A 24124-nucleotide genomic window follows, 5' to 3' on the forward strand; every position below is an offset into this window, starting at 1 on the left:
GCTGCAGTAACCTTATGCCCTGTACCAACCCAAACTAAAGAGTCAACAAGGAAGAATCCCCTAAACCTCCCGAGACTCTCTACCTTAAAATTCCCACCTCAATCCAATCCCCAATAAACACCCTGGGAAACACTGGGCAAAAAAACCTTTTATTTCCCCCACATTCCAGCTCTCCACTTTTGTAATATCTCTTCCAACTCAGAATCAAGGCCCAAGAAGTTGATTCACACCTGGAGAGAAACAAAATAAAAAAACAGGGCAGGTCAGAGGACCTTTGGAGGAAGCTCTGGTATGGCTGCAGAAATTGGGGAAGGAGCAGAGGAAGTGACAACTAGAGATAGGTACAGGCACTTATTCCAACTGAGATGGCCTCAGGATCCCAGGATCTGCCAGGAGCCAGAAAGCCTTCCTTTCCCAGTCTGCTGAGATCTAAGAAAGGCTGAGAGGGTTCCACCTTTTCCCAGCCCAAGTAGGTGGCTGGAGCAGTCAGGCCTAGCCCTAAGCAATATAAGCAAAGTTGATCTTGAGGGTCCAGCTCCTCTGGTCAGCACCTTCCCTGGGTCTGAGCTGTTTCCTCTTCTCCCACATTTATTTCCTAGGGCACAGCAGCCAGCTGAAGCTGAGAACAGTTTAAGAGCTGGGTGCACAATATATGACTCTCGAATTATATGAGACTCACCTGAAAGGGTGAGATTTTTTTATAGAATTTTTTTTTAACCTTAATGAGCTGATGGACTAACTAGTTAGCCAGTATGTCCTACCCCCACTTTGGAGGCTGTGTCCCTGCAAAGATCCTGCTAGCAGAATCAACTTTTTCTAATGCAATGATGGCTAATGTAAAAGATCAGGTGCATGTGAAGTGCTTGGGCACATAGTATGTGTCCAGTAAAAGGGCATCATCAAACCTTTTGAGGAGTTCAAGATGAATTTTTACAAAATTTGCATCATAAAACTGGGTATCAGAATTTCAGGACAAAAGCAAGACAAACATGATTCATATCCAGGACACATCATCAAATTTGAACCCCCTTAATTCACCGCTGTTGCCAAAAAGCTTGGATGTGAACTACAGCTATGGATGAATCTTAAAATCAGAATGTTAACTGAAAGAAGTCAGTCGCAAAAGAATATGTATGATTCCACATATATAAAGTACAAAAATAAGTAAAACCAAACCATATTGTTTAGGAAAAGCTCTGTCTCAGTTACAACTGCCACTCACACCCCATCCCCTATTCCCACAGGACTGAGTCAGAGAACCTTACCTGAGAACGAGACGGGAACTAGGCCAGTGCCCTCAGAACCGGGTTCTAGACCAGTGGGACTCCCGGCGTGGGTGGAAGCACACAGCAGTGAGACAGCAGAGAAGGCCACAGAAGAGAAGCAGGAAGGAGCCCAAAACCAGCAGTCTAGAGCCACACAGAGCCAGCTCCTCCTAGGGGTGGGGACAGGAAGGGGAGGAGGAATGATGGAGAGAGAAGAGACTGTGGAGAACCTTCCCTTGGGAAGATATCTTAGATACTCCCAGCCCAAGGGCTTTAGAGAAAAGCCTCCATGGGGGAGAGGGCTCTCCACATCCAGGGAGCAACTAAAGGGAAAATTCTATTCTTATTTTCATGCAAGCTAACATTTGTCTCAATGGTCTGCAAACTGCTTTCTTGCCCAAACATTTAAACTGAACCCCTATAATGACTCCAGGAGATAGGAAAGTTCACTACTGTCTACATTTTGAAATGTGCAAGCAGCGCCAGGTCTGGAAACCAAGGTCTCTGATTCCAAGCTCCCAGGTCATGCTCCTCACCAGGGTCTTTGCAAATGTGAGGGAACAGTATGAAGCAGCTTCCTAACTGGTCTCTCTCCTCCACTTAGCCAGTCTTGTCCACCCAGCACCAGTGACTCCCATGGCCTGCAGTATCAAGTCACAGCATCTTAGCCAGGCCTCACGGTGCCTCATGACCTGGCCCCTGCATCTCTTTTGTCTCTTCCCCTATGTCATTCCTAAGCCCTCATCGTGGAGTGCTCCTGAAGCCTGAACACTTGTCAATCCCTAGGCCTGTGCTCATGCTGGTCCCTTTGCCTGGAATGTATCTCCCCTCTCCCGAACCGCCTCTACTGCATTCCAGCCCATGTCTTCCTCATTCTTCAAGGATCATCCTGACAGAGCAGAATGAGCCTGGGACTTGGAAGTCAAAAGGCTGTAGGTTGCAAGCCTGGCTCTGCCACCTAACCAGTTGTGTGGCCTGGGGCAATTCACTCCCTCTAAGTCTGTTTCCTCATCTGTAAAATGAGATAATAACAGCTACCTCATAACAGCCTTAAAAAGGCTATTTTAAGATCAAATGAGATAATGAAACTGAAAGCACTTAGTAAGGTATAAACTACTCTAAACAATTCCCTTTCTTAAATGCCACCTCTTGGTGAAGCACTCTCCATAAATGTTCAAGTCAGAGTTAATTGGTCCTTACTCTGTTTGAATAACACCTTGCTCACACCCCTATGATAGCAATTAGCCCATTCTGCCTCTTATTACAGCTTCTGAATTCCTTTGAGGTGAAGATCATGTTTTATTGTATCTATAGACAATTGTTAATAGTAATAGCTGTCATTTATCCAATCTCTATTATGTACCAGGCATTGTACTAGGCGCTTTACATTCATTCTCATTTATCCTTATTTGTTGGTATTAGGAGAGAGTACCATGTTTTCTATTTTACAGCTGAGGAAGCTGAGGTTCAGAGAGGCCCACATGCTTGCTCAAGGTCACAGAACGTCTCTGAGGCAGGATTATAAAGCCTGTGCTTTTCTACTAGGTAAAATTGCCTCCAGAAGCCATCAAGACACAGCATTCAGCATGGCAGTTTATGAAACCCCAACAATCTGAGGCTCTTACGGAGGTGAGCAACTTGGTAAGCACAAGACCTTCGTGGCTCCAGACACTGACACACTCCTCAGCCATCCTAGGGCTCAAGGTGGCATTTCCTGCTCCCTCTTCCGAGCAGGACATGGGTGGCTGGCTGGAGGGCAGGATTCCTGGAGCAGCACTAAAATACAGGCAGGTTCCTGGGGTCCTTTCTGTGGTCACCCTGGCTGTAATGAGGACCAGCTCTCCTGCAGAAGATCCTATGAGAGGCACAGGGGAGGAGATGGAAGAAAATGCAGGGTGGGATGGGAGTCATCAATCTTTAGACAGCTATTCATTTATGTAGGCTTCCTACTGTACCAGGTATTTTGGCATTGCTTCTATTCAGTAAAGTCCTCTAATACCATCATTTGCATCACTGAGAAATGAAAATAGCTGTGTACCGATATAAATGATATAAATTAACTCACAATCAATAAAACAATCATACCAATACTCGGAAAGCTGCAGCAAAACTGGGGTAAATACACATTGCTGATGTCAATTTGTATAAACTAGTTCACTCTTTTTAAGAAAGCAGTTTTCCACTACTACCCAAATCCATTAAAAGGTTCACATACGATTTCAAATTAGTGGGAAAAGGATGGCCTACTCAGTCAATGGCCTTCGGACAATTTCCATTTGGGAAAAAAAAGTCAGACTCTTACCTCACACTATAAAGTCCAGATGTATTAAAGACCTATGCAAATAAACTAAAACAAAACAAAACAAAAACCTAAGCAAGTATTAAAAGAAAATACAGAATATTTTCTAATTTTAAAGTGGGAAAGAAAGGCCTTCCAAAAAAAGACACAAAACCTAAAAGACCGAGTAGAGGACAAGAGCAATAAATTTCATAAAAACTAAGAGCAATGAAAGATAAGTTCTATCTTATCTTAAACTATACAATGAAAGATAAGTTTAAAAAAAAGTCACAGAATGGCTGAAAATACCTATAACATATTTAATTGGCAAAAGGGTTTACTATCCAGAATGTATAAAGATCTTCTAAAAAAATTCAGAAGATAAAGACAAATAACTTAAAAGAAAAATAAGTAAAGGATATGAATAGGAAATTCAGAGAAGACATGAAAATGGCCAATAAACCTATAAGAAGATGCTCAACCTCACTAGCAATCAGGAGAAAGTATATTTAAAACAATCAGGTAGGGCTTCCCTGGTGGCGCAGTGGCTGGGAGTCCGCCTGCCGATGCGGGGGATGCGGATTCGTGCCCCGGTCTGGGAGGGATCCGCGTGCCGCGGAGCGGCTGGGCCCGGGAGCTATGGCCGCTGGGCCAGCGCGTCCGGAGCCTGTGCTCCGCAACGGGAGAAGCCACGACAGTGAGAGGCCCGCGTACCGCAAAAAAATAAAAATAAAAATAAAACAATCAGGTATTTCCTTAGACCATTAAATTGGTAAAAATTAAAAAGACTGACAATAACAAGAGTTGTTGAAATGTGGAGAAATGGGCGCTCTCCACTGGTGACACTTTTAGAAGACAATTTGGCTGTTCCTGTTGCAATTTTAAATGAAGACAGAGAAGGACTGAGAGGATGCCCACCAAACTGTGGACTCTGCAGAGAAGGTAAGGAGGACTTACATTTGCTTTGTACACTTCTGTGTAGTCTGAATACATAATAAAATGAATTTGTGTATTAAAAAAAAAGTCCATACTCTGACTCAGTAATACCACTTGCAGAAACTAATCCTAAGAAAAAGATTCAAAAGAAAAGTGCAAAGTATACCAAATGTTTATTGTGTTTTCATAAAAAATACCAAAAAATAGAAAATAATAAAAATGTTTCTCAATAAAGAAAGCATTAACAAATGATGGCCTAACCAATTAACAGATCAATTTACATCCGTTAAAATAATAATGTTCTGGCCATTCAGTAATACAAAAAAACACGATGTCATAAAGTGAAAAAAGAAATACAAACCAGTATATACATCATAATTGCAACTGAGAAACATACATGTAAAATTCTGTAAGAGAATTCCCCTTTCTTCTATGTTCCCCTGATCGAATCTGTCACCAAATCCTGTCCATCCCACACTTCTATCGACTCTCTCAAATCAGTCCCCTTCTTTCACACCACTGTCTCAGCTCAGATAAGTCACCTTTTTATCACAACCACCTCCTAACTGGTCTTTGTGCATCTGGATACATTCCTTCCAGGCAGTCAGCCAACAGAGTATGATCTTTTAAAAAGAATAATAACAAAATTCTATTTTCCTGATCAGACTCTTTGAGTTAGCCAAATGTCCTGGATAAAGTCCAATTACCTTGGCTTGGCACAAGGGACTCTCCATGGGATTCTGCCTGCTTCTTCAGACCCATCTCCTGCCACTCATTCAACACTCCTTCCCCTGCACCAGTCAAACTGAACCCCTGGAAATTCCTAAATGTGCCATCATAATCCCATCTGCATGCCTTTGCATATGCTCTTCCCTCTGGCTGGAAGGGCACATTCCTAAGCCTCCCTCAAGCCTCAGCTCAAGCCCCGTATCCTTGGAAAAGCCTGTCTTCACCATCCCTGCTTGATGGACTTATGAGTACTCTCACTGTACCTTGTGTTCTACTGCACACACTGAAAAGTATTTACTTCTGTTCACATCTGTATCCTTGCTAGACTGTGAGTGACTTGTGGTGAGGATCCACATCTTACAGATCTCTGTATTCCCCATGCTTGGTACATAGTAAGTGCTCAACAATTACTGATTAGATGATGCAATCATTTGTAATTACTTTTTACTTGGTCCAAAAATCTTTGATGTTATAACTTTGTTTCTAACCATGAAGAAGCAGAAACTGACAAGCTGATCCTAAAATTAATATAGAAGTTCAAGGGATCTGGAATAACCAAAACAATCTTAAAAAAAAAAAAAAAAAAGAACAAAGCTGGAGAATTCATATTTTCTGATTTCAAAACTTACTACAAAGCTACAGTGATCAAAACGGTGTTGCACTAGCATAAGCATAGACATGGATCAGTGGAGCAGAACTGAGAGTCCAGAAATAAACCCATATGTCTATGGTCAATTGCTTTTCAGTAAGAGTGCAAAGGCTATTCAATGAGGAAAGAATAGTCTTCTCAACAAAACGTGCTGGGACAAATGAATAGTACCTGCAAATGAATAAACTTGGACTCCATCCTCGCACCATACACAAAAAAATTAACTCAAAATGGATCACAGACCTAAATGTAAGAGCTAAAACTATAAAATTCTTAGAAGAAAATATAGGAAAACCTATATTTAGTGACTTTTAGTTCGGCAAAGTCTTCTTAGATATAATACTAAAATCACAAGCAACGACAACAAAAAAATAGATAAACTGGACTTCATCTAAATTAAAAACTTTTGTGCTTCAAAGCACACCATCAACAAAGTGAAAAGACAACCCCAACTACTGAGCCTGCGTGCCTAGAGCCCGTGCTCCTCAACAAGAGAAGCCACCGCAATGAGAAGCCCGCGCACCACAATGAAGAGTAGCCCCTGCTCGCTGCAACTAAAGAAAGCCCACGTGCAGCAACGAAGACCCAATGCAGCCAAAAATAAATAAATAAATAAATTTATTTAAAAAAAAAAGATTAAACACAGAGTTACCATATGACCCAGAAATTCCACTCCTAGGTACATACCCAAAAGAAATGAAAACATATGATAATGCAATAACTTGTACATGAGTGTTCAGAGCAGCATCATTCATAATAGACAAGAAGTGGAAACAATCCAAATGTCAATCAACTGATGAATGGATAAATAAAATGTGGAATATGTGTATACTGAATGCTCTTCAGCAATAAAAAGAAATGAAGTACTAACATATGATACAACATGGATGAACCTTGAAAACATTATGCTAAGTGAAAGAAGCCGGTCACAAAAGACCACATATTATATGAAATGTCTGGAATAGGCAAATGTGCAGAGACAGAAAGTAGTTACTCGTTGCCTAGGGCTGGAAGGTTAGGAGAAAAAGGGAAGTGCATGCTAACGGGAACAGGATTTCTTTGTCAGGTAATGAAAATGGTCTAGAATTGACAGTGGTGCCGGTTGCACACTTTTGTGAATATAAAAAAGCCATTCACTTGTACATTTTAAACAGGTATACTTCATGACATGTGAGTCTTACCTCAATAAAGCTATTATGTTTTTTACATAAAAAGAACAGGAGAAATTGCCCTGAGTCTATATAATCAGACACATTCCTTTTCGCTTGCTCTCTGATCACACACAAGTACACTTGGCAATACAGAGACCTACTCTCACCTGGCAATATGCGTATGTGTGCCTCCACACACATACACCTATTGACTCATAGGAGAATCTTAGAACGACAGTGTTGGAAAGGACCTCAGAAGTCTAAGAATTCCACCTTTCTCTCCTTCTTCATCTCCACATTTTTTAGATAAGGAACTTGAGGCCAAATCTCACATAGGAATTAATGGCACCCTCTGACTCACTCTCACGCATCATCTTCCCAGAAGACTCTAAGCAATTTGGGAATGGAGGAGGTCTGATTTTTCTGTATCCTTCATAGCACACAGAGCTGTGCTAAGCACATAACAGGCACTAAAGACACTAGTTTAAATAAACAGAACATGTTTCTCTGATATCCCTGAGGTAAAAGAAGGTGCCTCTAACAGAAGCCCCAAGGGATGAAGAGGGGTGAGAAAGAACTTTAGGTCAAATCTTGCCCATCTCATCACACCTGCAAGGATAGAATCAGAGAACCTCAAAGTTGGAAGCGGAGAGAGAAAACATTTATAGAGAACCTACACAGTGGGAACTGTGTTCACTGAAAGTATCTAGTCCTGTTACAGCACAAGTGACTAATGCCCAGAGATGTGCCCAAGGTCACCAGGATGGTGAGATCAGGGGCAGGGCCCACCTCTGAATGTTCTGATATCCAACCCCACAGTCCTCCTTCGTCTCACCTTTCAATCCCATATGACTACCCTGGACCTGGGCTTGGAATGTCTGGGTCTTGTTCCTGTCTCGATCATCTCCGAAGTTCAAGGTGGTCAGTAAGCCCACGACGTGAGACCCATGCCACTTCCCTTTGACTGTCCCATTCATGGGGCACAGGGTCAGCTGGCCAAAAGATCTCAAGAAGGAGACCCAGTCCTGTGTGCAAAAGGAAGGTGGGGAGAGGTGAGAGATCAGCAGCAAGAGCTGGCCTGCAGGGGAAGGATGAGCAGGAGGGTGAGTACTCACCTGAGGGATGTCAGGGCTGCGCAGGCCAGTCTTGTGGGTGAGGAGGAAGCCACCAAGGCCCAGGCCAGAAAGGCCAAGAAGCAGCAAGATCAAAGTGGCACAGACCAGAGGTGGGTGGTGGGCCAGGCAGAGATGCAGGTTGTGCCCTGCCTGGCAGCTGCCCATGGGGAGCAGAGGGGTCTGGGCCTCCAGGGAGAGCCTGCTGGAGGACAGGAAGGGAGACCTGGACAAGAGCCTGCCAGTAAGAAGGCACTTACCCATTTTATTCAAAGGAAGTGAAAGCACCGAGAAGACAAGGGACTTGGCCAAGGCCACACAGCCAGTTAGTGGCAGAGCCAGGACAAGAACCCAAGGTCTTGACTCCAAGTGTTCATCTCCATGCACCACTCAATAAATGTTTGCTGCATTTCATTTCTGAAGTAATCAAGATGGAAGCAGAGCAGAGCATGCTGTACTGGAAAAAGGAAATCGAAAAGGAGAATTCTCAACGAGAGAAATTCAGGAAGCAGCTGTTCTGGGGCTACGGTTTGGCTGAAGAACAGTTCCAGCTGATAGCCCAGACAAGGGAAGCGTCTGATGAAAAAGAACTCCACTTTGGAGCTAAACTCAATTTGAGTCCTCCTCTGCCACTCACTGGCTACGTGAGAAAAATCAGCGAACCTCTGCGAGCTTAAGAATCTGTGAAATGGGAGTTCTAAGAACATCAAGTAGTGAGGACTAAATGGAGCAGATAAAACAGTTTGCATAGTACTTGGCCTTGCAGGAACTGAACAAATGTCCATTTCCTTTCTATTCCTCTGGGTCATATTGATCTTCAAAACCAGATGAAGCAAGGCAAAAAGACTCTGGGGAAAACTGAGGCTCGGGCACTTTAACAAAGGAGTGGTAGGGCCAAGGTCTGAAACCCGTCTCCTGCTTCCAAGTGGAGTGCGCTTTCCCTGGCGAGAAGCAAGAGCCTGATGAAAAGGAACATCTGGAAGGCAAGATAAACATATGGGATGCGGGGGAAAGGAGGGCTCCAGGGAAATGCAGGTGTCACAAACGCACAGCCCTTGGCCCTGCCTCCCGTCCCGGAACATCTGTAAAGGGGGAAAAAGCAGGAAGGAGGAGGGTAGACCCTGAAGGTCGGCGGCTGTTGGTGCACCTAGGCCTCCCCTCCCCCGCAAAGCCCCTCCAGCAGAAACTCAACACCCATATCCCTTCCCGCTGTAGCAGCGTCGAGTCCGCCCGCCGCTCACTCTCACCGCTCGCAGCCGGGCGGAGGCCGGCGCCCCCCGCGACGTCACGCGAGGAGTCGCGAAGGGGCGGGGTCCGTGCTCCCACCCCTCCCACCCAGTCTGCGGGATTCGCATGCGCAGTTGCCCACGCAGGCGGCCGCCTCGCCCCTCCTGGTCAGGGTGGGGGCGTACCAAGAGGACATCCAATGCAGGGCCAAAGGGGAAAAATAACACCGCGGAAGGTGAGTAAAAGGGAGAGAGGCAAGGGAACTAACCCTAGAGACGTTGTGAAACTGTCAACTCTCCATTCGGAGAGACCTTGGGGGCATTTCAGCGAGACTGTCGTCGCAGGCAATTTTCTTTTGCTCGTCTCCCACCCGCACCAGTAGCACAGCCCAGCCGCGCCCTGGTTCCGGGTAAGGACTTGGGGTCCGCCCGGGGGCGGGGCTCCGGTCCTAGGACTCTGGCCTTCCGGGCTGGCCTTGGGGTTTGGGTTCCGTTCTTCTCCGCAGTCTAATAGTGTTTAACGTGTACACCTCACGCTTGGTCCCTGGCTTTTGGCGACTCCTTAATGCATAGCTGCCAGGATCCTACATAGATCTGCATAGATCCTACAGCTGCAAGGCTGCTCAATAGAGACCTCTCCTTTCACTTCTACCCGCATTTTAGAGATGAGAACACGAGGTCCATCTTAACCTGAAATAGCAGGACACGTGGAGCCAAGAACTTTGGGTTCAAATCCTGACTCTGTCCCTGCCCCTACATAAGACATAACCGTGCTCTTCTGGGAACTGAGTTTACTCCTCTATTAAAGGGGATCATCTTATCTATCTCACTTGTTGGATAGGAAGATTAAGAGGTAAAGTGTGGGAAAACATGAACCCACTGAGCACACACCCAGCACTGGACAAATGCTGTTTGAAACATAATCTGAGTATTCAATTCTACTGAGGCTTTCTTAAAGCAGAGACCATATCCTTCTGTACGACCACCCAAGATCTTCTCATATATGGTCAAATGATATTCAACAAGGGTGCCAAGACCATTAAATGGAGAAAAGCTTGTCTTTGCAACAAATGGTGTTAGGAAAACTGGATATCCACGTGCAAAATAATGAAGTTATTAAACTCTTACCGTACACCCTATGCAAAATTTAATTCAAAATGCATGGAAGGGGACTTCCCTGGCGGTCCAGTGGGTAAGATTCCTGGCTTCCACTGCTGGGGGCACCAGTTCCATCCCTGGTCGGGGAACTAAGATCCTGCATGCCGCATGGCCAAAAAAACAACCAAACAGAAACCCCCCCCAAATTCATGGAAGAACTAAATGTAAGAGCTGAAACTATACAACTGTTAGAAAGAAACATAGTGGGAAAGCTTCATGATGTTGGATTTGGCAATGATTTCTAGAATATGACACCAAAAGCACAGACAGCAAAAGAAAAAAATTAGATAAACTGGACTACATCAAAGTTTAAAACTTCTGTGCATGAAAAGACACAACAGAGTGAAAAGGCAGTCCATGGAATGGGAGGAAATATTTGCAAACTGTGACTCTGCTAAGGAGTTAATATCTAGAATATATAAAGAACTCCTACAACTCAACAACAACAGCAAAACCAACTTGATTAAAAAACGGGCAAAGGGCTTCCCTGGTGGCGCAGTGGTTGAGAGTCCGCCTGCCGATGCAGGGGACGTGGGTTCGTGCCCCGGTCCGGGAAGATCACACATGCCGCGCAGCGGCTCGGCCGGTGAGCCATGGCCGCTGAGCCTGCGCGTCTGGAGCCTGTGGTCCGCAACGGCAGAGGCCACAACAGTGAGAGGCCTGCGTACCGCAAAAAAAACCAAAACAAAACAAAAAAAAAACGGGCAAAGGGGCTTTTTGGTGGTGCAGCTGTTAAGAATCCTCCTGCCAATGCAGGGGACACGGGTTCGAGCCCTGGTCGGGGAAGATCCCACATGCCGCGGAGCAACTAAGCCTGTGCACCACAATAGTTGAGCCTGCGCTCTAGAGCCCGTGAGCCTCAACTACTGAAGCCCGTATGCCTAGAGCCCATGCTCTGCAACAAGAGAAGCTACCACAATGAGAAGCCCGTGCAGCACAAGGAAGAGTAGCCCCCACTCGCCGCAAGTAGAGAAAGCCCGCGCGCAGCAACAAAGACCCAACTCAGCCAAAAATAAATAAATTAATTAATTAATTTAAAAAAAAACGGGCAAAGGACTTGAACAGACATCTCTCCAAAGAAGATATACAAATGACAACACATAAGAAGATTCCCAACATTACTAATCATTAGGGAAATGCAAATCAAAACCACAATTAGATACCACTTCATAGCTATTAGGATGGCTACTATCAAAAAAAAAAAAAGAAAAGGAAAATAACAAATGTTGACAAGGGTGTGGAGAAAGTGGAACCCTTGTGCATTGTGGGTGGGAATGCAAAATGGTTCGCCTACTATGGAAAACAGACCAGTGTATCTTTGAAAATTTTTAAATAGAATTACCATATTATCAAGCAATTCCACTTTGGGGCATATACCCCCCAAAATTGAAAGTAAGGTGTCCAAGAGATATTTGTATACCATGTTCATAGCAGCATTATTCAAAAGACATAAAAGGTGGAAGCAACCCACGTGTCCATCGACAGGTGAACAGATAAAAAATATATGATATATACATACAATGGAATATTATTCAGCCTTTAAAAAGGAAGGGCATTCTGACACATGCTACAACATGGATGAATCTTGAGGACATTATGCTAAGTGAAATAAGCCACTCACAAAAAGACAAATATTGCATGCTTCCACTTATATGAGGTACAAAAAGTAGTCAGATTCACAGAGACAGAAAATAGAGTGGTGGGGGGAGAGGGGAATAGGGAGTTATCATTTGATGGGTCCAGAGTTTGAGTTTTGCAAGATGAAAAGCACTCTGGAGATGGATGGTGGGGACCACTGCACAACAAGGTGAATGTACTTAACACTACTGAACTATACACTTAAAAATGATTAAGATGGTAAACTTTATATGTATTTTGCCACAATTAAAAATAATGATTAAAAAACCTCGGGTGCGGGGGACTTCCCTGGTGGCGCAGTAGTTAAGAATCCGCCTGCCAATGCAGGGGACACGGGTTTGATCCCTGGTCTAGGAAGATCCCACATGCTGTGGAGCGACTAAGCCTGCGAGCCACAACTACTGAGCCCACGTGCTGCAACTACTGAAGCCCACACACCTAGAGCCTGTGCTCCACAAGAGAGAAGCCACTGCAATGAGAAGCCCGCACACTGCAACGAAGAGTGGCCCCCGCTTGCTGCAACCAGAGAGGGCCCCCGTGCAGCAACAAAGACCCAACACAGCCAAAAATAAATAAATAAATTAAAAAATAAAAAAAAACCTTGGGGGGGTGGATTTATGGCACAGTCTCCTAGGGTATAGTGGGTGTTTTATAAATGCCATTGATTGTTTCAATTCCAAGTGTAGGAAGTATTTTCTCCTCAAAGGAAAAATAAGTGTGGCTGTCAGAATTTTAGAATCTAGGAATTGGAAGGCACTTAATAACTGAACAAGTTCAACAATACCACCACCCTCCTTTATTTTCCAGATGCTAAACTGATGTCTGGAGAAGTTAAGGGACTTGCCCCAATTCTCCCAGCCAGTTAAGCCTCAGCCAGAACTAGAGCCCAAATGTCCCAACACTGAATCCAGTCCTTTCCCACTAAATCCTCCTTCGTCAGCCCTGCCAAGAGATCTCTCCTGAAAACCTACAAAAGTCTCTGCACATTCACTCTCAGTCATGTCCAGCCCAGTCTGGGCCAACTAGGTAAACTTTCCCCAGTCTTGATCTAGTCTCCCCACCTGCACCTAAGCTCCTGGAGTACTATGTTCTCACAAGCCCCAGGTTTTTTCACAGTTTGAGCACATAGTATTCACTCAGTAAATATTTGTTGATTAATTTACTAAAAACAGCTTCATACAAGCCAGTTTCCCTGAGAACTCACCCATTTTCAGTCTCATTTTATGGTTGGGAGCATGTCTGCCCATGCTTGAATGTTTGTGAAGTTTAGGTTAAAATGTAAAAGAAAGTTTATTTGGTCAACAGTTATTTTTTTAGTGCCTTATATGGTCCAGGTACAAAATTAATATCCAAACAGCAAATATTTTATTAATGCTTCTACTTAATGACAAGTGTAATTTGTAGGGTAAGATAAGACATGAAAGTGCCCAGTAGTGCTGGTATACAATAGGAAGTCAAGAAATGATTTCCCCCCATTATTCCTGTGCTACAGAGTAATTAGGCGTATTTGGACAGCAGTTTCCATAAATGACAATAATTGATATTTACTTGCCAAACCAAACAAATCCTATGGACCGGTAGAGGCAGACTGGTTAGAGCAAGAAACTGCCTCGAGGTCTGAGAATCAGGGTAAATGGATGTGAACAAATGTCTTATATATATATATTTTTTTAAAGTTGGAGGAGAACAGGTGAAGACACAAAAATTGGTTGCGCGCTATAATGCTCCAGCATTACACCAACATTCTGAGTTAATCCACTCAGCAGGCCCTCAAAGGATGTTACTGTGGAAACCGGGTCCTAGACAGGTTTAATTTAACCAAGGTCACACAGATAGTAGGTGGCAGAAGTTGGCTTTATGATTCAAGCTTGACTACAGGCTATCATGTGAGAATCAGAAAGCTGATGGATAAGGGAATCAACCAGTTCCTTGAAAGGAATATCAGGAGGGATTCCTCAATCACTCCACAGTGATAAATTCCTCTCAGAGCTCTGGCCCAGATAAAGCTTTTCTCAGGGATCTGTTTGATTTTTTTCCTTCCAAATTATTGTCTTAGAATTTGGGGGGACTAAAGACCCTTTTGAGAATCCAATGAAAGCTTTTCATTTAGTCAGCCAGATATTCATTCAATAAACATCTGTGAGCTGCCAGGCTCTATTCCGTGAGCTAGGAATACAATGGTGAACAAAGTATTCAGGATCCCTGGCCTCCTGGAACTATAATCTGCTTCTGGACCCTCTCCCTGGAAAAATGCACTTTCATCTAAACATTTGCATGCAGTTTAAATCAGTGGACCTCAGTCCTCTTGGAGCTCATCCTTGGACAAGAGCCCCTAGATACTTAATAACGTTCCTTCTATCCTAGTTAAACCACAGTTTTGTGTTTAGTTTCATATCAGAACTGCTTGATAACATTACTGCTTTCTCCCTTTATGACTTGGTTTCATCCATTCAATCATCCAATTCATTCATTCAATAAATATCTGAACACTTGCTAACTGCCAGGCACTTGGTTAGGTACTAAGGGAAGCCATATTTCTTACCAATGAAATGCCTTAGTGAAAGAGGCAGACACATAAAAAAATTATGATAAAATGTCTAATACTGTAATAGATATATAATCACATAACATATAATAACAATAGCTACCCACTACTGAATAACTTCTAAATGGGTCAAGCATTTAATGGCCTTTAAATGTTATCTTGTTCAACCACGCCAATAACAAAATATTATCCCTACTTTACAGATGAAAAAACCAAGGCTTAGCAATGTTAGGAAACTTGCCAATGGTTTCCAGCTAGTCAATAGCTACATGTAACACACACACACACAATAAAAATATTGGGGAAAAAAGGAAAACATGTCTATAAGCCTCGGATAAGAGACACTTTCTCAAGCAGGACACATATATACAGAAACCATACATGAAAAAATTGATAAACTTAACTGTTTAAAATTTAAAACTTCTATATGATTAAAAAAACATGTAACTGAGAAGTGGGAGAAAATAACTGCAATATATATTAAGAGTCAAGAGATTAGTAGTAACTGATATGTTGTCCCTCTGAGGTAAAATTTACATAGTGTGAAATGCACAGATCTTAAGTATAAATTTTAACAAATGTAATGCCCATGAAAACACCTCAATCAAGATATAAAACACTTGTATCACTCCCAGAACTTCCCTCATTCTCCTTCACTCCCTACCTTCTCTGTCCAAAGGCCATCACTATTCTGATTCTATCACCAAATCTTTAATTTTTTTCCTTAAAATGTCCAAATTCTCTTACTAGATTGTAAGTTTCCTTAAAGGAGGACCTGTTTCTTTTTCTCCTTTAGGTTGTGTGTGTGTGTGTTAAAATATATATAACATAAAATTTGCCATTTTAACCATTTTGAAGTGTACAATTCAGTGGAATCAGTTACATTCACAATGTTGTGCAACCATCACTACAATTTATTTCCAAAACTTTTTTATCACCCCAAACAGAAATTAGGTAACCATTAAGCAATAATATCCCCCCTGACCCAGACCCTAATAACCTCTTATTTACTTTCTATCTTTATGAATTGCCTATTCTAAGATATTTCATATAAGTGGAATCATAATATTTGTCTTTTTGGGTCTGGCTTATTTCACTCAGCATCATGTCTTCAAGGTTCATCCATTTATAGCATGTGTAAGAATTTCTTTCCTTTTTAAGGCTGAATAATATTCCATTGCAGATACACACTACATTTTCTTTATTCACTCATGTGTTGGTGGACACTTAGATTTTTTCCACATTTTGGCTATTGTGAATAATTCTGTTATGAACACTGGTGTACAGGCGTCTGTTTGAGTCCTTGTTTTCAAATCTTTATATGACTAGGAGTGGAATTGCTTGGTTATATGGTAATCCTATGTTTAACTCTTTGAGAAACTGCCAAACTGTTTCCCGCAGCAGCTGCACCATTTTACATTCCCCCCAGCAATACACAAGGGTTCCAGTTTCTCCACATTCTTACCAACATGTTATTATCTTTTTGATAATAGCCACCCTAGTGCTTTGGAGGTGGTATCTCATTGTGGTTTTTATTTGCATTTCCCTAATGACTAATGGTATTGAACACTTTTCACATGCTTATTTGTCATTTGTATATCTTATTTGGTAAAAAAAAAAAAAAAAAAAAAAAAAAGATATTAAATTGTCTAGAAGGACACACAGGGCCAGTCATTAACTTTAGAGAGGTAGGTGTTAGGAGTAGTTTTGCTTTGTCCTAAAAAGGAATTTATTTGTTACTAATGTAATTTGAAAACAACTTCTTTTTCATCAATGGCTTCAGTTAGTGTATGATTAGTGTATGATGATGATATACACTAACGATTCAAAAATCCCTATCTCTAAGCCGTACATTGAAGTTTAATGTCCATATTTTCATATTTTACTATAAAGCTCCATTCATTCAACATACGTTTGTTGGGTACCCACTGTGTGCCATGGACTGTTCTAAGTGCTGGGGATCCAGTAGTGAATGTAACAAACAGATCTCTAGCCTGAGGAATTTATATCTTTGTTTACACTTGGTGTCATTTAGGCACCTCACTTAGCATGTTCAAAACTGAACTCTGGGAGTGACATCAGTGAAAAGGACAGAGTGGGTACCTCTAGTAGCCTATACCTCCCCAGAATTACCGAAAATACCTGGGAAAAACTGTCAGAATGAACATATCAGAACTCTGGGAGATAGTCAAAGGTTTATAACAACTAAGTGAATGCTTAATCAAGAGAAGGTTCACAGAAACAGGGTAGGAGAGCTTTGTGGTGTTTTAATGTTACTTTGCTCCATTTCCCTCCTGGCACAGTGGCAGTCTTAAAGACAGAAGCCTGTGTTCCTGGTGTGGGTATCTGGCCCCAGAGACAACCAAGTGAATCTTGTTCCCAGGAATTATGTTTGTTTGTTCTGACCTACCCATGGGTTCCCTGAAGGACTGATGCACCTGTTTTGCCTAACTCAGAACACTCTCAGGGCAGAGACATACCTTCATGGAGAATATTCCTAGAAAACATTAAAAGCCAAATGAACAAGCCAATGCCATCCAAGACAAAAGATAACAGGGGAGACAAACAAGAGACATACAAAACTCGAGAGGAAAAAAAAATGGGAAATGAGGATCTTTGGTAAATAGGGCTTTGAAAAGCTCCCACATCCAGGACAGGATGCATGCTCAGAAAATACCTGAGAAGACCATAGCTTTCACCTCTGGCTGGTCTTTAGATTCAGCACAGCAGGAAGTGAAGGCTAAGGCAGAGCTGTAAATGGCCTGGCTAAGTGTTGAAGGAGTGCACCAACACAGAGACAATCTGCAAAGACCTGGAAAGTATTTTTTCTTTTCCTCTCCTCTCTTCCCCATCCCCCTTTCTTCTCCTTTTCTCTCTCTTTTCTCCACAACATAATTTCACAATGTTCAGTTTCCAGCAAAAAATTAGAAAGCATGCAAAGAAACAATAAAATACAGCCCATTCACAGGAAAAAGAAAGTAATAGAAACTGTCCTCGGGAAGCACAGATTTTGGACTTACTAGACAAAGACTTTAAATCAACTGTCTATAATGTGCTCAACAAGCTAAAGACATGGACAAAGAACTAAGGAAACCAGGAGAACAATGTCTCAACAAATAGAGAATATCAATAAAGAGGTAGAAATTATAAAAAAAGAACTAAATAGAAACTTAGGAACTGAAAAGTAAAATAATGTTTTTATAAAGTACAATGATGTTTTAAAATGTACACAGAATTTTGTTTTAGTTGGGCATGATAAGACAACAGACACAGAAATTAATGTCATGAAAGGAGAAGTTTTTATACTCAGAGATACCTAGAAGCAAAAGGCAAAGCACACCACACAGGGCAACATGGGGAAGCACCAGGGTCAGTCAGGAGGCAGTCGGAGTGGGAAGAAAATGTGGGGCAAGAGCCCCGCATTTTGTGGAAACATGAGAAGGAATGGATGAAGCAGGGTAAGCATACTCTGGATTGGTTAGTTTGAATAACTTCACTGGGTTCTTGGGTGTTGGAGCTATCCCTGTTCTCTGGTATCTGGCCCTGGGGTGATTAGGACAGAGGGATAGTGGCCTAGAGTGTAAGAGGTTTGATAAAGGAGGTGGTTGGGGGTATAGGCTTTGGTTTGGTTGATTTGCATATGAAAGACACACTTGCAGATAAGTCCTTTACTCTCTCTAGGAACTGGCTAGCCCTGGGAGGTGCAGTATCTTCCAGGTCAGCAAGACCCCAAATGTCAAAGCGTCAGGAAATACTAAAATTAAAAATTCATTAGAGCAGTTCAACAGAAGATGTGAGCAGACAGAAGAACGAATCAGTGAACTTGAAGATAGGTCAAATGAAATTATCCAATCTGAGGAGCATAAAGAAAAAAGAATGAATGAAAATAAAGAAAGCCTGAGAAACTTGTGGGACACCATCAATAATACCAATATGAAAGTAATGGGAATCCTACATGGAGAGGAGAGAGAAAAAAGGGCAGAAAGAATATCTGAAGAAAGAGTAGTTGAAAATTTCCCAAATTTTATTTTTATATATATGCACCCAAGAAGCTTCATGAACTCCAAGTAGGATAAACTCATAGATCCACACAGACACGTTATAATCAAGCTGTCCAAGGCCAAAGCTAAAGAGAAAATACGGAAAGCAACAAAAGAGAAGCAACTTGTAATGTACAAGGGATCTTCAATAGATTAATAGCCAATTTCTCATCAGAAAACATGGTAGTCAGAAATCAGTGGGACGACATACTTAAAATGCAGAAAGAAAAAAAACTGTCAACTAAGAATTCTATATCTTGCAAAACTGTCCTTCAAGAATAAAGGAGGGACTTCCCTGGTGGTCCAGTGGGTAAGAATCCGCACTCCCAATGCAGGGGGCCCGGGTCTGATCCCTGGTAGGGGAACTAGATCGTACATGCATGCTGCAACTATGAGTCCGCATGCCACAACTAAGACCCAGCGTAGCCTAAAAAAAAAAAAAAAAAAAGAATAAAGGAGAAATTAAGAGTCCCACATAACCAAAAGTTCACTACTAACAGACTTGCCCTACAAATGCTAAAGGGAGTCCTTCAGGCTGAAATGAAAGGACACTAAACAGTTACTTGAAACTATACAAAGAAATAAAGAATACTGGTAAAGGTAACTACATAGGTAAATATAAAAGTCAGTATAATTGGCTTTGTAACTCCTCATTTTTTCCTATATGACTTATAAGAAAAATGCATAAAATGATAATTATAAATCTGTTAACTGACACACAATGTATAAAGATATAATCTGTGATAATAACAATATAAAGGGAGAGGGACAGAGCTGTATAGGAGCAGAATTTTTGTATGGTATGAAGCTAAGCTGTATTAATTCAAACTAGGTTGTTATAAGTTTAAGATGCTCATTGTAATTCTGAGGGTAACCACTAAGAAAATGATTATAAAATATACAGAAAAGGAAATGAAGGGAATGAAAATGGTACATTACTAAAAAAAAATTAAATAAACATAAAAGAAGGTAGTAATGGAGGAATTGAAGAACAAAAAAGATATACAGCAAACAACAAAATGGCAGAAGTAAGTTCTTCCTTATCAGTAATTACTTTAAATGTAAATGGATTAAACTCTCCAGTCAAAAGGCAGAGATTGGCAGAATGGATTTAAAAAGAAAAAACCTATATGCTATTTACAGGAGACTCATTTTAGATTCAAAGACACAAACAAGTTGAAAGTAAAAGGATAGAAAAAGATATTCCATACAAATAGTAACCAAAAGAGAGCCAGGGATGGCTATGCTAACATCAGACAAAATAAACTTTAAGTCAAAAATTGTTTCAAGACACAAAGAAGAACATTATATATTGATGAAAGGGTCAATTAATCAAGAAGATATAACAATTATAAACTTAATACACACCTATCAACAGAACCCCAAAATATATGAGGGCGTGGGACTTCCCTGGCAGTCCACTGGTAAGACTTCACGCTTCCAATGCAGGGGGCACTGGTCTGATCTCTGGTCGGGGAACTAAGATCCCATATGCCACAGGGCACAGCCAAAAAAAACAAAAACAAAATACATGAGGGCAGCTGTATGGCCTGGAGCTCCCGCCATAGCAGCAACGTACACTCCAAGTCCTTCTGTGTCTGTTTCTTGTTCAAGTCCTTGTGTGGCAAAAGTTCTAGAGATGGATTGTGGTGATAGCTGCACAATGTGAATTTATGTAATGCCACTGAACTGTATACTTAAAGATGGTTAAAGCTGTAAATTTTATATTCTGTGTATTTTACCACAATAAAAAACTGGAGGAAAAAAATGAAACACCGACACATGCTACAACATGGATGAACCCTGAAAACATTGTGCTAAGTGAGAGGCCAGACACAAAAGCGCACATATTGTATTATTTCATTTATATGAAATATCCAGAAATGGCAAATCCATAGAGACAGAAAGCAGATTAGTAGTTGCCAGGGGATGGGCAGAAAGGAGACTAGGAAATAACTGCTTAATGGGTTTAGGGTTTCCTTTGGGGTGATGAAAATATGTTGGAACTAGATAGCTGTGATAATTGCACAACACTGTGAATGTACTTAATGCCACTGAATTGTACTCTTTAAAATGGTAAATTGTATATTATGTGTATTTTGCCACGATTAAAAAAACTGAGCTTATTACTTTTCCTTAATATATACTCCTTTTACTGCATCTGCATCTCAGGTAACAGGAGAACCATCGACCCAGTCTCCCAGGTAAGAAACCTCTGAGTCAGCCTTGACTCCACCCTCTCCCTTTACCCCACTGATTCCATCCACCATCAGAATTGTCTCTGGTATCCTTCCCCTCCTTTCCATGCCTACTGCCTTTGATTGTTTCAGGCTCTCATCTCTCATCAGGACTACTGCAGCTATCTCCTAACCCTTCTCACTGCCTCCAGTTTCTCCTCCCTTCAATACATCATGCACATTGCCTACTCAATTAGCTTTCTAAAAGAGCAATCTCAAGATTCTGCTGCCCTCCTAAAGACCTCTGCTGACTCCAGGAGAAAGTTCCACCTCCTGGGACATCCTTCGCAACCTAGCCTCAACCACCTAACATCATCTTTCCATTTTTCACTCCAGCCCCATAAACCTTTTGCGATTCTAGCTATTCCACACCACCATAGTTTAGGCTAGCACTGTACTCTTCATGGAACACACTTACTTCTGCCTTGTACACAGTTTCTCTTTCTTCAAACCAACCTCAAAGGTCACAGCCACTGTGATGTTTTTCCTCCACCCTCAGAATTGAGCCTCCACCCCCATCATGCTTCCACAACACTCCTTTCATTACAGTACACGGCACCCTGCATTTTAACTTTCTTGTAGAAAATCTATCTCCTTTGGGTTGAGAATTCCTGAAAGGTAAAGACTGTGTCACATCCTCCTCATCTCTATAACCTCAACACTCAACACAGTACCTGGCACATGGTAGTCTCAAAATGTTGGTCAGGGCTTCCCTGGTGGCGCAGTGGTTGAGAGTCCGCCTGCCGATGCAGGGGATACGGGTTCGCGCCCCGGTCCGGGAAGATCCCACATGCCGCGGAGCGGCTGGGCCCGTGAGCCATGGCCGCTGAGCCTGCGCGTCCGGAGCCAGTGCTCCGCAATGGGAGAGACCACAACAGTGAGAGGCCCGCGTACCACAAAAAAAAAAAGAAAAGAAAAAGAAAAAAAAAATGTTGGTGAGTTCTCTCTCCCATTCCCCGCAGCAACTGTTCTAAATCTCTCCCACTCTCCTCAAATCCTTTTTCCAACCTCTGAAAGGTCCATCTGAACTGTCAGCAGATGACCTTACCAGAAAGAGGCCATCACTTATGAAATCCTTTATCATCTACACTTGTCACACACACCCTCACCCTACATACCCTGCATACCTGTCCAAACTTCCCTCCTTGTCTCTGTTCACAGAGGAAGATGTGTCCCTCCTCCAGCCCAAAGCCAACCCGTCCACTGTGCTCCAGATCCCCTCTCATCTCTCATTGCTTCCTCAGTCATCCTTCTCGGGCTTTCCTGGTGGTGCAGTGGTTAAGAATCTGCCTGCCAATGCAGGGGACACGGGTTCGAGCCCTAGTCCGAGGAGATCCCACATGTCGCGGAGCAACTAAGTCTGTGCACCACAACTACTGAGCCTGCGCTCTAGAGCCCGCGTGCCGCAACTACTGAGCCTGCAGGCTGCAACTACTGAAGCCGTGTGCAACAAGAGATGAGCCCATGCTCCACAACAAGAGAAGCCACCGCAATGAGAAACCTGCGCACTGCTACGAAGAGTAGCCCCTGCTCGCCGCAACTAGAGAAAACCTGCACGCAGCAACGAAGACCCAACACGGCCAAAAAAATAAAAGAAATAAAATTTTTTTAAATGTTAAAAAAAACAACTATATTCCTATTAAAAAAATCATCCTTCTCTCCTTTTCCACCCATATTCATTTAGCAAATATTTACAGAGCAACTCTTTGTGTCTGGATGCTGGGCTTACAATGGCGAATGAGTTAGATAATGCTCCAGACCTCATAAAGCTTCTACTGTAGTGAGAAAGATAGACAAGTAAATCTGAAATGGATATAAAGGAAATGAATATGAAGATACAGGGAATAAGAGACAGGTCACTTTAAATAAGAAGGTCAGAGAAGGTTTTTTTGTGTGTGTGGACGTGACATTTGAGCTGATGCCTGAAGGATGTAAATGAGTTTTCTGTGTGAAGGTCTGGGGGATGAGGATTCCAGGTAGAAGGAACAGCAATGCGAGGACCCAGAGAGAAAAAACAAGCCAAGGTTGTCTCAGTGGCCTATAAGGCCCTCCAAGCTCCAGCCCCCTATCATCTCTCTGACCCCATTTCCTACTGTCCTCTCCCTCCCTCAGTCCACTGGCCTCCTTGCTGCTTTTCAATTATGTCAGGTCTACTCTCATCCTAGAGCCTTTGTGCTGCTGGCTGTTCTCACTGCCTGCAGTTTTCCTTAGGTATCTGCTTGGCTAACTTGCTGACTTTCTTCAAGCCTTTTCTCAAAGGTCACCTTCTCGACAAGGCCTACCCGACTACTTTACTTAAAATTGCTATTCACGTCCCCCTCCACCACAGACACTCCTGATCCCCTTACCCTACTTTGCTTTTAATTTTTCTATAGTGCCCATCACCTTGTAACATACTACATAATTTATTTATTCATTAAGTCTACTGTTTACTGGCTGCCCCCTCACTAGAACATTAACTTCATGAGGGCAGGAATCTTTGGCCACTAATGTATCCTAAGGACTCAGACAGTGCTTGGCACACAGAAGGCACTACACACAAATTTGTTAAATAAATGAATTCTTCAAAGCTTATTTCAGATATCAGGTCCTTCACAAAGTTTTCCCCGGCTGTGAACAATCCCCACTTATCCCCAAACATGAAATTAACCCCTCCCTTCTTTGGGCTACCTTTATACCTTGTACCACTGTTGCATTTTCCAGATAATATCATAGTTTGAAAAAAAAATTATAGTTTGTATGTCTATATAAAGGCAAGGTTTGGGACCTATCTAATTTATTTCTACATTCTTGTAGAATTATTATTATTTATTTTTTAAAGGTTAGGAGAAGCAGCTGAGATGACAGCTAACCTGACAGCCCTGATTCTTTTTTTTTTTATTTTTTTTTTAATTTATTTTTGACTGTGTTGGGTCTTTGTTTCTGTGCGAGGGCTTTCTCTAGTTGCAGTGAGCGGGGGCCACTCTTCATCGCAGTGCACGGGCCTCTCACTGTCGCGGCCTCTCTTGTTGTGGAGCACAGGCTCCAGACGCGAAGGCTCAGTAGTCGTGGCTCACGGGCCTTGTTGCTCCGCAGCATGTGGGATCCTCCCAGACCAGGGCTCGAACCCGTGTCCCCTACGTTGGCAGGCAGACTCTCAACCACTGCGCCACCAGGGAAG

The 24124-nt window shown here is 42.4% G+C and overlaps 1 protein-coding gene and 1 long non-coding RNA gene across 6 annotated transcripts; one reads left to right on the forward strand and one right to left on the reverse strand.

Annotated features, from left to right (window-relative positions):
* Window positions 1-130: 130 nt before the first annotated feature.
* On the reverse strand, window positions 131-9455 carry TMEM219 (transmembrane protein 219). Of its 5 annotated transcripts, none has more exons than XM_007107358.4 (6): window positions 9368-9455; window positions 8124-8577; window positions 7844-8033; window positions 2891-3120; window positions 1266-1435; window positions 131-230 (listed from the first exon to the last, which is right to left on the reverse strand). In XM_007107358.4, exons 2-5 carry the CDS (start codon window positions 8382-8384, stop codon window positions 1298-1300), a joined length of 819 nt encoding a protein of 272 aa, XP_007107420.1. In that variant the 5' UTR covers window positions 8385-8577; window positions 9368-9455; the 3' UTR covers window positions 131-230; window positions 1266-1297. The 5 variants fall into 5 exon arrangements, with proteins under 5 accessions (XP_007107420.1, XP_007107421.1, XP_007107422.1 ...); XM_007107359.3 differs by having other exon boundaries at window positions 8124-8322; window positions 9368-9453; XM_007107360.3 differs by having other exon boundaries at window positions 8124-8325; window positions 9368-9453.
* A 40-nt stretch (window positions 9456-9495) lies between these two features.
* On the forward strand, window positions 9496-23587 carry LOC114487732 (uncharacterized). Its single transcript, XR_003683068.2, has 3 exons — window positions 9496-9582; window positions 20900-20931; window positions 22126-23587. It is a non-coding gene; the product is annotated as an uncharacterized lncRNA (long non-coding RNA).
* The last annotated feature ends 537 nt before the right edge of the window (window positions 23588-24124 follow it).

Source organism: Physeter macrocephalus, chromosome 14, assembly GCF_002837175.3.
Source record: "Physeter macrocephalus isolate SW-GA chromosome 14, ASM283717v5, whole genome shotgun sequence".
NCBI classification, from domain to species: domain Eukaryota; kingdom Metazoa; phylum Chordata; class Mammalia; order Artiodactyla; family Physeteridae; genus Physeter; species Physeter macrocephalus.